The sequence below is a fragment of the Pelodiscus sinensis genome, chromosome 4 (genome assembly GCF_052426305.1).
Source record: "Pelodiscus sinensis isolate ZL-2025 chromosome 4, ASM5242630v1, whole genome shotgun sequence".
NCBI classification, from domain to species: domain Eukaryota; kingdom Metazoa; phylum Chordata; order Testudines; family Trionychidae; genus Pelodiscus; species Pelodiscus sinensis.
In genome coordinates, this window is record NC_143055.1 from 95,347,328 (window position 1) to 95,362,018 (window position 14,691).

General features: G+C 45.8%; 1 protein-coding gene across 5 annotated transcripts in view; it reads right to left on the reverse strand.

Annotated features, from left to right (window-relative positions):
• Window positions 1-14,691, reverse strand: part of ANAPC10 (anaphase promoting complex subunit 10) — an 81,590-nt gene that overhangs the window by 64,739 nt on the left and 2,160 nt on the right. For all 5 annotated transcript variants that reach the window (XR_016349464.1, XM_075929886.2, XM_006131780.4 and 2 more), the window contains exon 2: window positions 2,424-2,544. Coding sequence is in view for 4 of the 5 variants with exons in the window: in XM_075929886.2 (XP_075786001.1) it covers window positions 2,424-2,538 (115 nt within the window). In the remaining variant the exon portion in view is untranslated. The remainder of the gene's footprint in view (window positions 1-2,423; window positions 2,545-14,691) is intronic.

A 14,691-nucleotide genomic window follows, 5' to 3' on the forward strand; every position in this document is an offset into this window, starting at 1 on the left:
ATACAGGCAGTCCCCGGGTTACGTACAAGATAGGGACTGTAGGTTTGTTCTTAAGTTGAATCTGTATGTAAGTCGGAACTGGTACATATTATAGGGGAAACTCTAGCCAAATATTTCTCCAGAGCTCAGTTTTATTCTCCCACACCTCACTTCCCTCAGTCCTTTATTCTCAAGCTGAGGTGTCTGCTGAGAAAAGCCGCTCCGCAACTCCCTGGTCTGCTGGGGCGGCGCTAGCTTCGCGTCTCCCTGGTCTGCTGGGGGGAAGCAGCTAGTGCGGGGTTGCCTCACCCCGTTTGTAAGTAGGGATCCGATGTAAGTCGGATCCATGTAACCCGGGGACTGCCTGTACTTGATTTTTCAGCTCATTCATCTGTTTTATAATCAAAAGGTTGATCTTTACTAGAGATGTGCATAGTTAAACAGTAAGCATCACCCTTATCAGGTGATGCTTACCAGTTATGGTTAACCCTGGAACAGCCTTCCTCCTGCTGCGGGGGAAGTGGGGGGGGGGGGGGGGGGGAAAGAGGGCTTCTCCAACCAAAGCAGCCTCCACACACCAGGGATGGAGGTGCTCCCACCCAGCTACAGCAGCCCCCGGCTGCAGCAACCTGGCCTGACTGGAGCAGCGTGCCACAGCAACGGGCATTCCAGCCCGCCTGCTCACTTTTAAGCATTTAAACAGGTAACCATTTAACAGGATTTTACATCCCTAATTCTAATCATTATTTTAAATAACACTGTCATTATAATAAAATGCAGAACAAACCATTTTAATTCTAAACCATATAATATTTTTTTAAAAGATAGAAACTTTACTCTTTTGAATGAGCTGTTTACTGAATGACAGAAGTATACACCTGGAAGACCTCTCAAGTACACATTTATCTGGCAATAATTTTATTCATTGATGTTCTCTCTTAAATGAAGTCTAAATCTTACAAGTTTTGTTTTATAACAATCATGACCATTTGTAGAGCCCTACCAATCCATGCTCATTTTTGCGGATACAGATGCCAATACCAATTTTGTATCTAGAACCCAGAAAATGTGTGGCTATCCACTTTATATCTGCAGGTATCTGCATCCAATTTTGCATCTGAGCAGTGCTTTATTTGTCCCTTACCTAGAGATGTAATAGTGTAGTCAATTAACCGATTAACTGATAAGCAAAAGCTTATTGATTAATGCTATAGACTGCATGCAATTCTCCCCTCTCCCATACATTTTTAGCAGGCTGGCCAGCAGCCCACCTTAGTCCTGGCTTGTACTGGGTCTAGGACTTCCCCCACTGTGGCTCTGCATTTCAAGTGTACTATGAGTTAGGCGAGCAGGCAACCTGGCTCACTTCCTGCTCACGGCTGGGTCTGGGAGCTCAGACCTTCCAGCTGCTGCCACTCCATGCTGCTGTCTCAGTAACAGAGGCATCAGTGTGGGGCAACAGGAAGCTAGTCCACATGGGGAGCTGGTTTTTAAACTGGCTCTTCTTGTGCACCAGCTCCCACCTGGCACTCCACGCTGTTGCCTGATGCAGAGGCACATCAGTGGCAGGGGGATTCTAGGCAGTGGGGCCAGATTGCAGTTCGCAATTAGCAGTTTGCAGTAGTGGCTCCACCATAGAAACCTTGAGAGGTCATCAAGTCCAGAACCCTGCTATTTTTGTTTTTCGGCCCTGGTCAGTTCCTTTTTTTTTTGGCTCAACAAGTTTTGCTGCTATGAGAGGGGGAGGGTTTCTTAAAAATCAAAAAGGGGGCGTGATGCCAAAAAGTTTAGGAACCACTGTCCTAGCATAAGTGGTTAAGGAGAATAATTTGTATCCTTCCTACTTGTAGCAACCTTTTAGGTACTTGAAAAAATATGTCCCCTCTCAGTCTTCTGTTTTCCAGATTAAATAAAACCAGTTCTTTCAATTTCCTCTCATAGGTAGGACTCTACCAAATTTATGGCCATGAAAAATGCATCAGACTGTTGGCAAAAGCCCCAATGTTGACATAACATGGGCAAAATACTACTTTTGATGGTATAAGATCATTTCATTCTCTTAACAGATAGAAACTATACACGGAAAAGCACTTTCCTGCCAGAATAATTATATCCACACTAGGAGGATTTTTTAGGAGTAACTATACTAGAAAACTATTTCTATTGTAGACTACGCCAATCTTATTTCTAGTGGACCGTAATATAAGCTATGCATAATTCTTTTTTGTCGCATATATTCTTTCTTTACTTAAAAATAATTAACAGAGGAAATAGTGATAATTTGTGGTTTCTCTAGTTTATAAATTAATATTAGCTTATTTATGTGCAATGTAAGCAGAGCTCATACAACTTTACTAAGTAAAGTCAAAAACATTTTCCTTTAAGAAAAATAAACCTCCCTGAATTTTACAGTTATTAGTTTGTGTTTTGTTTTTATAATTTACCTGGTTTACAGGATGAAAGAGACCAAACTGCTTGAGAGCCTATTTCCCGAACAGTACCAGTCCTTTCCAACTGCTTGGGATCAGCACCTGGTGGTGTCTTGTTAGGTGTGGTCATTTCCCACTAATGAAAGAAAAAAATAAGAGTGCAAAGTTCTCTCTTGTGCTCACCAGGATGGGAAAAATAGATTTTGAGCAGCTCAGCTAAGAGTTTTACATTGTCAGTTCCTAGAAATACACATAAGAATAAAGTTTACTTCTTTAAAAACCTTCATAAGGCATGCAAGTAGTTCATCAGAATATTTATCAAATGCCATTTTATGTACATTATCTGTCTCTTCATCTCTCTTCTTGAAGCTATTGCACTCTATATGTAAATAGTCACTGGAGTGACTACGCATGTGGGCAGTGAGAAACCCAAGTTCAAATCATTGCTCCAATGACTATTTATAAAAGCAAATGAAAAGCTTCAAAACCAGAAGAGATGGAAAAACATGCTTCTCCCCCCAAATATTCTCTATGCCTGGGTCTCTCAACTAGAGTAGAGATTTTAACCCACATCTCTGCTCTCCTAAGTAAATGTTCTAACCACAGGGATACACATTGTAAGCTCAGTGTAACCACCATTTCCCCTAATTTTTTAAACTAGCCTTTAAAAATACCTGGAAAGAAAATCTTTTGATTGAATGATATGTTTTGAAACAGGCTTTTTCAATTCAGTGACACTTTTTGGAAGTTTGATTAACTGTATGTGATTTTTTGGGAAATATTAGTAAATCAGTTCACCAGTTCTATGAGCAGAGTAAAAACATTTACTTCACAGGCAGAAGAACATCATCTACCGTTAAAGGTGGCATGACAACTCTCTTCCTAGGGGTAAACTTCAATTGCTTTTAATATTTTATCTTGTCCTGAGCTCAGGTGGGGACCTTTTTTGAAATTCTGAGCAAATACTTCATCCGTATTTGAGAATAAAAAGCATGGAGGAAAACATGAATCTTATATGCTGCAACTTTTTCTTTAAAGAGTAAAAGGAAATCTGCCCCCCCCTTTCCCATAGCACTTCACCAGTCTGAAGTTAGGCAAGGAGGTAGTCTAGATCACATACATGCCTTTTCATGGTCTGTGCAAACTAGGTTATGCGAGTGCGGGGAGAGAGATTTTGCATGCACTCTGAATGTAATGTGATCCGTTAACAGAGGATCAATATTTGGTTACAAGCAGGCACCTGTAGATTAGGAAAATTCATAGGGTATCCCTCTATCTCCCATACGATACAAGGTGTGACAGACAACCCCCTATGCTTTATGAAATTGTCTTATGGATAGAAATATGCTCTGGACAAAATATCTCATGTAATCTATCAATTTTAATGTCTCACTGCTGAATCGGTATCTCTTATTTTGGTGTATGTATCACTCTTGTATGTGAAGTTAGAAATATAAGGTAGAGCACTGTTTATGGTTTTAAATGTGTAAATAAAAGCTATCAAAGGTGTTTCCAATGTCTGGGTGATCAACTTGATGACCTGTAAACAGTCTTTGTCTTTTAAATCTTACTAATGGACCTAAAGATTATAATATTATTATAAGCAGGGCTCGCTGAACCACAGATTGCAACCCGGAAGAGCCAGGTTTGGGCAATCTACTCACCACAGGCAAGTAGATTGCATTATTTGTCGAGCCCTGATTATAAGGCAATTTCAAAAACCAGCTGGAGAGAGAAGCTGCAGAATTTGATTTCATTGTTTGACACCTGCAATAGAGATTTAAACAAAGACCTTAAATGGATGGCCCTCTACATTCCAAACCCTTATGACAAATAGCCAAGCCCTGGGTATTTAAGAGTACTTACAACCCACTCTATCAGCCTCATTTAGCATGGACACCCTAATTTACAATATATATATTTTCCTTCTCTTTCCCTCTCCACCCCCTCTCTTTCTCTGCTATTTATTTGTCCCCTGGACTCAATATTGATTTGAGGAAGTGGGTCTGGCCCACGAAAGCTCATCACCTAATAAACCATCTTGTTAGTCTTTAAAGTGCTACATAGTTCTGTCTTTTGTTTCAGCTACAGTTTTTTTTAGACTCTAAGGTGCTGAAAGGCTATTTGTTGTTTAAGTGTATTCAGTTACAGACTAACAGAGCTACTCCTCTGAAACTTTTATTTACTATTAAGCCCAGTGGAAACAATTGTTACCTGGGGGAGCCATCAGTGTGTGCAACCTCCTTTCACTGTTAAAGGGGGCTTACCTGAATGATTTATTTGGGGTTCTGATTGCATTTGGGGGTTGGTTTCCTGGATGCTGTGCCTGAAACTACATTCTCCTCAGAGCTCTGTACCTTGGCTGGGAAAGACCAGGAGATCTAACTCTGCAGGACAGGGTGGTGAGAAGCTCCAGAGAGCAAGGAGGCATGTGTCCGTAGCTTTATCAGCACTCTGGAGAGCAGCCCCAAGGGGTTTTCTGTGACCACACTGTCACACAAGGCTGTGGAATAGCACATACGCAGCTGACTTGTTATCCACATGAACTCCACATCACTGTAGAGAATCTTAACTCACAATCTTTAATATATTTATCCTCAACATCCCAGTAAGGTAGGGAAGTACTATTACCCCTATTTCACAGATAGGGAAGAACTGAATCAGAGACAGACTTGTCCAGAATTACACAGCAAGTCTGTTGCAGGGGACAGAACTTAAGCCAGGTCTCTCAAGTCTTAAGCTAATGCCCTGACCACTGGACCACACATTTATTCATATTGCACTGAGTGCTGTTCTTATCTCTAGCAAGCAAATTACAAGGTTGAATTTTTGTTTCTTCACCATTTTTTAAAGCATTAGTAGGGGGCTGTGCTCCTTGCTCGCTATGCTCGCCAATCCCTCTCTCAGGGGCTAGGCAATCCCAGGTCTCCCCCTAGCTACCAGGGAAGGCCAGGCTGCGATCGCGCCAGCCTAAGCCCTGCCCTTTATTCCTCCCTTCCTCCCCCCCATCTCCCCTGTGCACACCAGCCTGAGCCCTTTCTGTGCCCCCCCCCTGGTCTGGGATAGAAGGGGTGGGACTTTTACCCACCCATGCCTACCCCCCGCAAGCCTGTGAACACTGTGACGTAATGAGGTCACTGTCATCCCAAAGGAAATTTTACACACACACACACACACACACACACACACACACAGTTTTAAAAAACCTACATTAACTTTGTAAAGTAAAATAATCAAGAGTCAGGATGTTACATCAAGGTTGCCTATACAACCTCAATTCTGCTGCCTTGTTTTGCATGCATGACAGCACACTGTTTGTCTCCCCAACAAGATCCTGCATCTTTCAATACACTTTAGAAAATGATATAGGTCTATACTGCACTGGAGTAGCGGCGTCAAAATCCATACCTTATTCTCTACAGAATGCCTCAAGAATGACACCAAAATCTGCTAAAAAGAATGGACTTCCAAAAATACTACATTGGGTCCCACCCAAGTTCAGTTCTATTCATGCCTTTTCCATATCTCTGTGTCAGATGTGTTGCATGGCCTCTGACTCAGTTCTTCATCTGTACAGCTGGAGTAATACTACTTAACTTCATGACAGCATTAAAAGCACAATAGCTAATGAATTTGTCAAGTGCTCAGGACTACAGTTATGGGCTTTTCCAGGGTACCCATTAAAGACCAAAAAAAAAAAAAAAAAAACCTGACTCAGTACAAGGTTTGAATGGCACACAGTAAGTAAGGGTCACACACTCTGAACTAGGGATGTAAAATCCTGGTTAATTAGCTAAGTGGTTAAATGGGAGGTTCACCTAGTGTTTAATCAGTTAACTGACTAAAGCGGGATCCTGGGCTGGGGACTGCTCCAACCCAGCTAAAGCAGTTCCCAGGAGTTGCCACCACCTCCTGGCTCCCAGCCCCCATGAGAGCAACGAGTCCGCAGCAAGCCCCGAGGGGCTGGAGTAGCCCTCTGCCTATGGCAGGTGGGGAGCATTACCCATTTAGGGTGATACATACTGATTAACTGGATAACCTTTCACATCCCTACTCTGAACAAAGAAGGAGAAAAGAAATACTAAGCAACGTAAGTTATGCTGATGAAAATGGTAGCATAGATGGCAGTAGACATGGCCTTAGGTTGTTAACTTTAACTCAAGAGTACTTCCACAGACATCCAGGGAAGGCACATCCACTCATGTGCAAACTTTAAGCCCATTTAAATTATTCACTGGTTTGGGGCCAAAATACATCTGTACAAATGCACAGAGTATAAATGGCATGTGCAACCTAACTATGCTACTGTGATCCCATCAGCTCCCACTCACAAACATACTCCTTTCAATTTTATTTCAATGTCTTTCTTTTACCTCTTTTTAAATTTTATTTTGGATGTTCAATTCTCTAACACAGTGCTTCTCAAACTGTGCTCTGCGGAGCCCTCTCCAGGGGCTCCATGAGGTTGACAAACTGGAAACATCGATAGGTACAACACATACAATCAGTGGACCACTGGGGCTCCGCATATATTTTTACACATGTAAAGGGCTCTGGAGCCCATAAAATCTGAGAACCGCTGCTCTAACACATTCTTTATTAGACACTGGAATAAAGTTCATAATTGGGTCACCAACAAATCTAAATATTATGTTACCTCTTTTTTTTAATTTTGTCCCTATTTGTTTAAAATGGCTTCTTGAAAAGTAACATCTAGTTTTTCTCTACTGCATCACCAACCATAACCATTTTATGAATCACTTGCTGGAATTAATTATCAAATTATAGCATAATGGAAAACATTGAGGGAGACCTTTAAGTTGCATTAATTACCACCTCTGGAATAACAATCTAATAATAGCAAAAATTAAAGAACAACTTTCCAATTCCGCAGATCTGGTTTCCACACTGTTTTGATGTTCTGAAGATTTTAGCCTGTCCTGAACAACAACAGGATATCTGTGGTCTGCGGCCAGTAGTTTGTCTTTTTACTAATCATAATTTGAATTTTTGGGGGTTTTTTAAAACACACATTGATGGAAAATAAAAGTTTTCCTAGCTTCTTGACTCTTGAATAATGTACTGCCTACTAAACCAAGGTCACAGAACATTTAGCTGCTTTTGTCATGACAAAATATATGGTAGATGAGATTTGAAATGTACTTTGAAAATTTCCCACGTTTATAGAGAGATCAATCTTAATACTCGCTCTCACCTGATGATCTCACAACCAATGTAACCATTTAGGATATGACAGCTTCACTCCACCAAAAGAAAATCATATCAGTTTACTCAAGTTTATAAGAATTAACAACACACTAGCTTTAAACAATCTCTAACAAAACCTCAGGATTATTAAATAACTACTTCCGTTTGTGAAGTAAAATGAAATTCTATAGTTTCCACAGGTACACCATTTGTAAAGTTACTTTTGCTTTTCCTTCCAGTGGTCATGGTCATGTTTTTGTTTAAAAGTGAGCCATTAACCCCTTAAACAAGGAGAAAAAAATTCTATGACTGCAAAAGAGATTGCCACCATTCAATGCACTAATATCACTGACAACAAAATGGCTGAATTGTCTCTTTTTATGAGCTGCATTTCTGTCCAACCAGTTCAGCATCTTTCCAGAACATTCTGATTGGTTTGTCTGGTGCTTCATAATAGGGTAGAGTGCTGAGAAAGAAATAAAGTATTGAGAGCACAGGCAGTGTGTAAAGAAAGAATTGTAGGCCTGCAAAGTGAGAACTTGATTAATGTGTTCTTGTATTTCATTTACAGAATTGCAAGTTATTCGCTGTGGGCAATAGGCAACTATTTCTGAATAATAAATATGCTTATGAAGTGGTGTTTGCATGTCAAATATTTTATGCAACTGTCAATTCTTTTGGGGTGAGGGAAAATAGCAAGGTAAAAGTAACTTCCACCTTTTTCCACTCCCTGGAATATGAAAAAAAAGAATCACAATTAATCTGGCTGGAAGTCTCTTCCTCTCCACTCCCTGCATATTCTAGCAACAGGAAGGAGGGGAATGCTTCCAGCTGAAATTTCGAGGGAGGCATCTTCTCCATTTGGCAACCCCCTAATATTTACCATATTTAAGTTTTTAGTAATAGCATTACAATCTTGACATTTAACAAATTAGCTTTTAAATTAAACTCTCTAGAAAAATGTTTATTCCTTACGATCACCACACCCTCCACCATCTCTCTTCCCCTTTTACTCTTCCGCAGTAGGGCTGTGAAAGAACAACAGTGTAAATGGTTAACCAATGAGCCTGGGCTCATCAGTTATTGTTCACAGTTACACACAGGCTCCTGGTATGCAAGAGGAGCCAGCTTAAAAGCCGGCTCCTGACATGCATCAGCTCCCAGCACAACTGCTTGCCACCCCCACATTATTGCCTCTGATAGAGAGGAAATAGTGGGAGTGACAGGGGGCAGAGCCACCTTAAGCCATCTGGAGCTATCTGCCACCCACGTGTAACCATGTAACCACTGAAATTTTCAGTAATTACTCTGTTACTTAATTACACTCTGTAAGCCCGCTGCCTTAGTCCTGGGCCCCTGACCTGAGCTCAGGCCTATAACCAACGGTTCAGCTGCCTTTTTTAGACCACGGGGCCTGAGGGCAGGGCAGGCAGCAATGCAAATGCAAGTCCAATGTCAATAAAGTCCAGGCCCTGGTTCAGGGTGGGGCAGCCAAACAAATGCAGTTCCAGAGTCAATATATACCCCAAACCCTGGTTCAGGACAGGGCAGACAAACAAACACAATTCCCTAGGCACAAGAGAAGAGAGGGAGACTACCACCCAGTGTGTGGGGTGGCAGAAGGGATGCAGGCTCTCCCTACTCCACCACGTCCTGACCCAGGGCCCTAGCACTGGCAGGCCTCTGCTTCCTCTGGCATCTGACTGGGCTCCTGGCCAGGGCTTTTATGCTCCCTGCCCCACCCACTGGCCTCTGTGGAATTAAAGAGGCAGGACCCTCAGGGTCAGTGAGCAGCCACCCCTGCTCAGTACATACTCCCCCTTCAGTCCAGCGTCCAGTCTACGGGGCTGGCCACTTGATCCTCTCCCACCTCGGACAGACAATCAGCGCTGGTGTTCTCCTTCCCAGCTCGGTGCTGTACAATAAAAGTGTACTGCTGCAGGATGAGATACCATCATATAATCCTGCCACTGGTGTTTCTCATATTGTGCAGCCACTTGAGGGATACGTGGTCTGTAATTAGTATAAAAGAGTCAGTGAGGAGGTAACAGCATAGGGCTTCAATTGCCCACTTGATAGCCACGGCCTCCTTCTCTATGACCGAGTAGTTACGCTCCCTAAGGAAGAGTTTCCTACTAATATAGAGAATGGGGTGCTCCTCCCCATCTGTCTCTTGAGAGAGCACTGCCCCCAGACCGACCTCCGAGACATCTGTTTGCAGGATGAAGAGACAGTCGAAGTCTGGGCTGAACAGGACGGGTTTTCTGCACAGTGCGTCCTTTAGGGTCTGAAAGGCCTTTTCACATTCAGGGAACCATCATACTAACTGTGGGCTATTCTTGGTTAGGAGCTCCATGAGGAGTGCAGCAATGGCTGCAAACTGAGGCACAAAGCGGCGGTAGAATTCAGCTAACCCAAGGAATTGCCGTACCTTTACTTCATGGTGGGTGCTGGATATTCCTGTACGGCCTCTAAGTTGCTGATGAGGGGGTGCACCAACCCCAGTCCTGATACCCTAAATAGGTGGCCGCCTGCCATCCGATGCAGCTTATCTTGGGATAGGCAATAAGGCCCACATCCCGGAATGTCCGAAGGACAGCAATAACTTCTAGCCGGTGTTCATTCCAGTCTCAGCTGTAGACTACCACGTTGTCTACGTAGGCTGCCACACAGGCTGCACGAGGGCTCGGTCTATCATCCTCTGGAAGGTAGCTGGGGCCCCATGAAGGCCGAAAGGCAACCAGACGAAGTAAAACAGGCCCGAGGGTGTGGAGAATGCAGTTTGCTCCCGGGACTTCTGATCCAAGGTTATCAGCCAATATCCTTTGGACAGGTCTACGGTGGTAAGATATTGTGCCGTTCCAAGACGGTATAGAAGTTCTTTGGTTCTAGGCATCGGGTCAATGTCAAACTTTGATATCACGTTGACTTTGAGGAAGTTGATGCAGAATCGAATACTACCGTCAGACTTTGGGACAAGAACCAGAGGGCTCCTCCACACACTTGCAGATCTCTTAATCACTCCTAGGTCTACCATAGTTTGGAACTCGCTCTGCAAGGTCTCTCATCTGTCTCCGTAGGGGGTGGGTCCCATCTTGAACTATTTGGCCAGGAGGTGTCTGAATTGAATGGGTTATAACTGTGGTAAAGGTGTTCTTAAAAGCTATCAACTTAGCAGTTTGCTTCTGCTGACCTTCAGACAGTGTGTCAACCAGCTGTGGTCCTTCATCCTCGGCTAACTCTAGTAACTAGAGTTCTAGTGCCGGCTCCACAGGATAGGGGTTGATGAGTAACGGTTCACGTGCTTGCCAGGGTTTCAGAAGGTTGACACGATAAACTTGTCGTTTCTTCTATCAAGCTGGTGGACCTCGTAAGTAATCGGGCCCATCTGACAGCTGTGAGCCATCAGACCATGAGCTTTGATTCCTTCAAAGGGAGTAGGAAAAGCACCCGGTCCCCAGGCTCAAAGGTCTTTTCCCGGGCTTTCTGGTTGTAGAACCTTTCCTGGGTCTCTTGGGAGGCCGGAAGGTTTTCTTGAGCCAGGGCTCCTGCTCGGTCCAGCCATTCCTGGAGTTGTAAAACATACTGAAGCAGGCCCTTTGAGGGGAAGGGGGTGTTTCCCCAAGTTTCCTGCATTAGGTCGAGCACCCCACGGGGCTGACGCCCATAAAGGAGCTCAAATGTTGAGAAGTGGCTAGAGGATAGGGGCACCTCCTGGATAGTGAGCAGCAAGGACAGGAGAAGTTGGTCCCACTGCTGCATCTCGGTGGGAGGAAATTTCCTCAACATCCCTTTCAAGGTTCGCTTGAACCGCTCAACTATTCCATCGGCATGTGGATGGTATACCGATGTCTGAAGCTTTTGTATCTCCAATAAGGTACACACCTGGCGGAGGAGTCAAGAAATAAAATTAGTCCTTGGTCAGTCAGCAACTCCCAGGGAAGTCCCACTTGGCGAAGATCTTTACCAGCTCAGAGGCAACAGGCCAGGCCCTGGTGTTTCGCAGTGGGATGGCCTTGGGAAAGTGGGTCACATAGTCCACCAGGACAAGAAGGTAGTGATATCCTGCTTTACTCCTGGGCAGCAGCCCTATTAGGTTGAGGGCTATGCATTCAAAGAGAGTCCCAACCACTGGGAGGGGAACCAGTGGGGCTTTGTGGACGCTGGCATTCGCAGTCAATTGGCACTCGGGGCAGGAGCAGCAGTAGTCCCTCATCTCTTGGTAGATCCGGGGCCAATAAAACCAAGAAAGAATTTGAGCCAAGGTTTTGTCTTGCCCCAGGTAACCAGCCACAGGGATGTCATGGGCTAGCTTTAAGATGGCCCTCCAGTGGCAACAAGGAACCAGTAACTGGGATTGGTTCTCCTGGATCTGTGGATCTTGGGACACTGAGTACAGATGGTCTGCTACCAGCTCAAAGTGGGGCCATAGCTCAGGTTTTTGGGGACTCGTCACTACTCTGTTAATACGGGTTACCTGGTCATAGGCGAACTGCAGAGTTGGGTCATCCCGCTGGTCTTGGAGGATGTCTGCCAGGCTAGCTGTTCCAGGTTCCTCCCCAGGGGTATACAAAATCCCTCCAGGCTTTCCGGGCCATCTATCATGGAGGGCCCTCCTTTGGCTTCCCTGGGGGGTTCCTCTACCTGGGGGCTGGCTTGGTCCCTCCCAGCGGGCTCCCCTTCCAGGGAAGTCAAGGGGGCCAAACCTCGGAGGCCGGCCTCTAGGAGAAGTTCATTGAACCGGGGCCAGTCCCGGCCTAGAATAATGGGGTAAGCCAAGGTGGGGGCCACCCCCACTACCATCTTCTCAGTGATCCCATTTATCGTTAAGGCTACCCTAGTGCTGGGGGAAGTCTTTATATCACCATGGATACACTGGAGTTTGAGCTCTCCAACCATCTCTATGGGGTCAGGGATAACTCCCCTTTTCACTAAGGTCTGTCCGCAGCCCAAGTCAAGAAGGGGAATAACTTCCCATAATCCCAACCCCACAACGGTTGTCATCTTAGGTGGCGCCAGTCAGCAGGGCCGGGCCTCAGCCATGCATACCCGGCCAAAGCTACAGTCCATTTCCGAACAATCCCGCTGTAAATGGTCCATGCGACTGCAGGCAAAGCATGGCCCAAGATCTGGGCGAGTCAATCGGGTAGGTTTGTCTAGTGGGGAACTATGCTCACTGGGCAAGGAGCCACCAGAGTTTCATGGGCCCCTGGCCATGCCGCAACACGGACCCACCTTTCAGATTACAGGACACTGGAGCCTATTGCAGTAGCCCTCTGTTGGGACCTGAGCTCTTAGCCTGACAAGGTTCTCGGCAGCCAGGAAGTCCTCCATCAAGGTGACGGCCTTACTCAGTGTAGTTGGGTGGTGGTGGAGCTCCCATGCACGGGTATGGGGTGTCAGTACTTGGGTAAACGGCTCAAGAGCAGTTTGCTGCACAATCTCCTTGGCCAAGTGCTGTTCTGGGCACAACCATCACTCACAGAGATCCCTAATTTCCTGGGCCACTTCCCAAGATTGAGCCCCTGACATGTATCTGACAGTCTGGAGAAGTATCCAGAAAGTTTCTGGCCTGATATCTACAGCATCTAAAACAACACTTTTACCTGAGGGCAATCCTTGGAGCCTTCAATTGGGAGCCCCTAATAAGCCATCTGGGCAGTTCCCGTCAAGTATGGGGCCAACAGGGTAGCTCACTGATCTCGAGGCTACCCTGCTGCTATGGCCACCCACTCAAATGGCTCTAGGAAGGCTTTGGGGTCATCGTCCGCTCCCATTTTGTTAAGTTGCACGGGTGCAGAAGACACTGAGAAGTCCTTGGCCGGGAGTGGGATGGGACCCCCAGGTTTGGGCCACATATTGGCCAGCTGCTGAAAACACTGTTGCTGCATCTCCTGTTGCTGCTTCGCTAGCTGTTTCAGGAGTTTTTGCTGGTGCTCCCCCATTTATTGCATCAGCTGCTGCTGGTGGTGGTGATGTACCCACATTTGCTGCAGCATCTGTTGATGCTGCTGCTGTTGGCTCTCACCCAAGAATTTGAAGAATTTATCAAGATCCATCCCTAGATTTCCCTCTTCCCTATCACCTTTTTTAATATTTTTGGGGGGCGTGCCCCAGTAATCCTTACACCCCTCACTTCAGGGACTGAGTCTTGCCCACATTCTCCACCACATGTAAGATGGCTGACTTTGTCCTGGGCCCCTGACCTGTGCTTAGGCCTATAGACAACGGTCCAGCGGCCCTTTTTGGACCACAGGGCCTGAGGGCGGAGCAGGCAGCAATGAAAATGCACGTTCATCATCAGTAGAGCCCCAGCCGTGGTTCAGGGTAGGGCAGGGCAGCCAAACAAATGCAGTTCCAGAGTCAATATATAGCCCAAGCCCTGGTTCAGGGCAAGGCAGTCAAACAAACAGGCCAGAGTCAGTGCAGCCCAAGCCCTGGCTCAGGGAGGGGCAGACAACCAAACACAGTTCCCTAGGCACAAGTGGGGAGGGGGAGACTGCCACCTAGTATGAGCGGTGGCAGGGAGGACGCAGGCCCTCTCTAGTCCACCATATCCTGACCCAGAGATCTACTGAGGTCAGCGGGGATCTGATTTGCAACACACCACACACTTTAAAATGTTATTAGGTTAGCCTGACAATCACTGGCTTCCCCTGGGCCACTTCCTAACTCCCCCTCAGCATCTACCTGGCTCTCGATCAGCTACTGGTTCTCAGGGTCCTGGCGGTCTGCTCTCTGGGGTAGGGTGAAGAAGGTGCCCTCTTTGGAGCATGGACCTGGAGGTCCAGGACAGTCCACAACCTCTGCCAGATCCTCAGAGCTCAGGGCAGACCTCTGCTTCCTCCGGCGTCTGACATCTGACTGGACTCCTGGGCTGGGCTGTTATGCTCCTTGCCCCACCCCTTGGCTTCTATGGAATTAAAGGGGCAGGACCTGTCTCGGCCCACCTGGGCTTGGAGAGGGGTTATTCCTTCACGGGGTCAGTAAGTGGCCACTCTGCTCTCTACACACACATTCTGACATCCCTATTTCACAACAACCTAATGGCAACATAATACAATGGAGGAAAAAC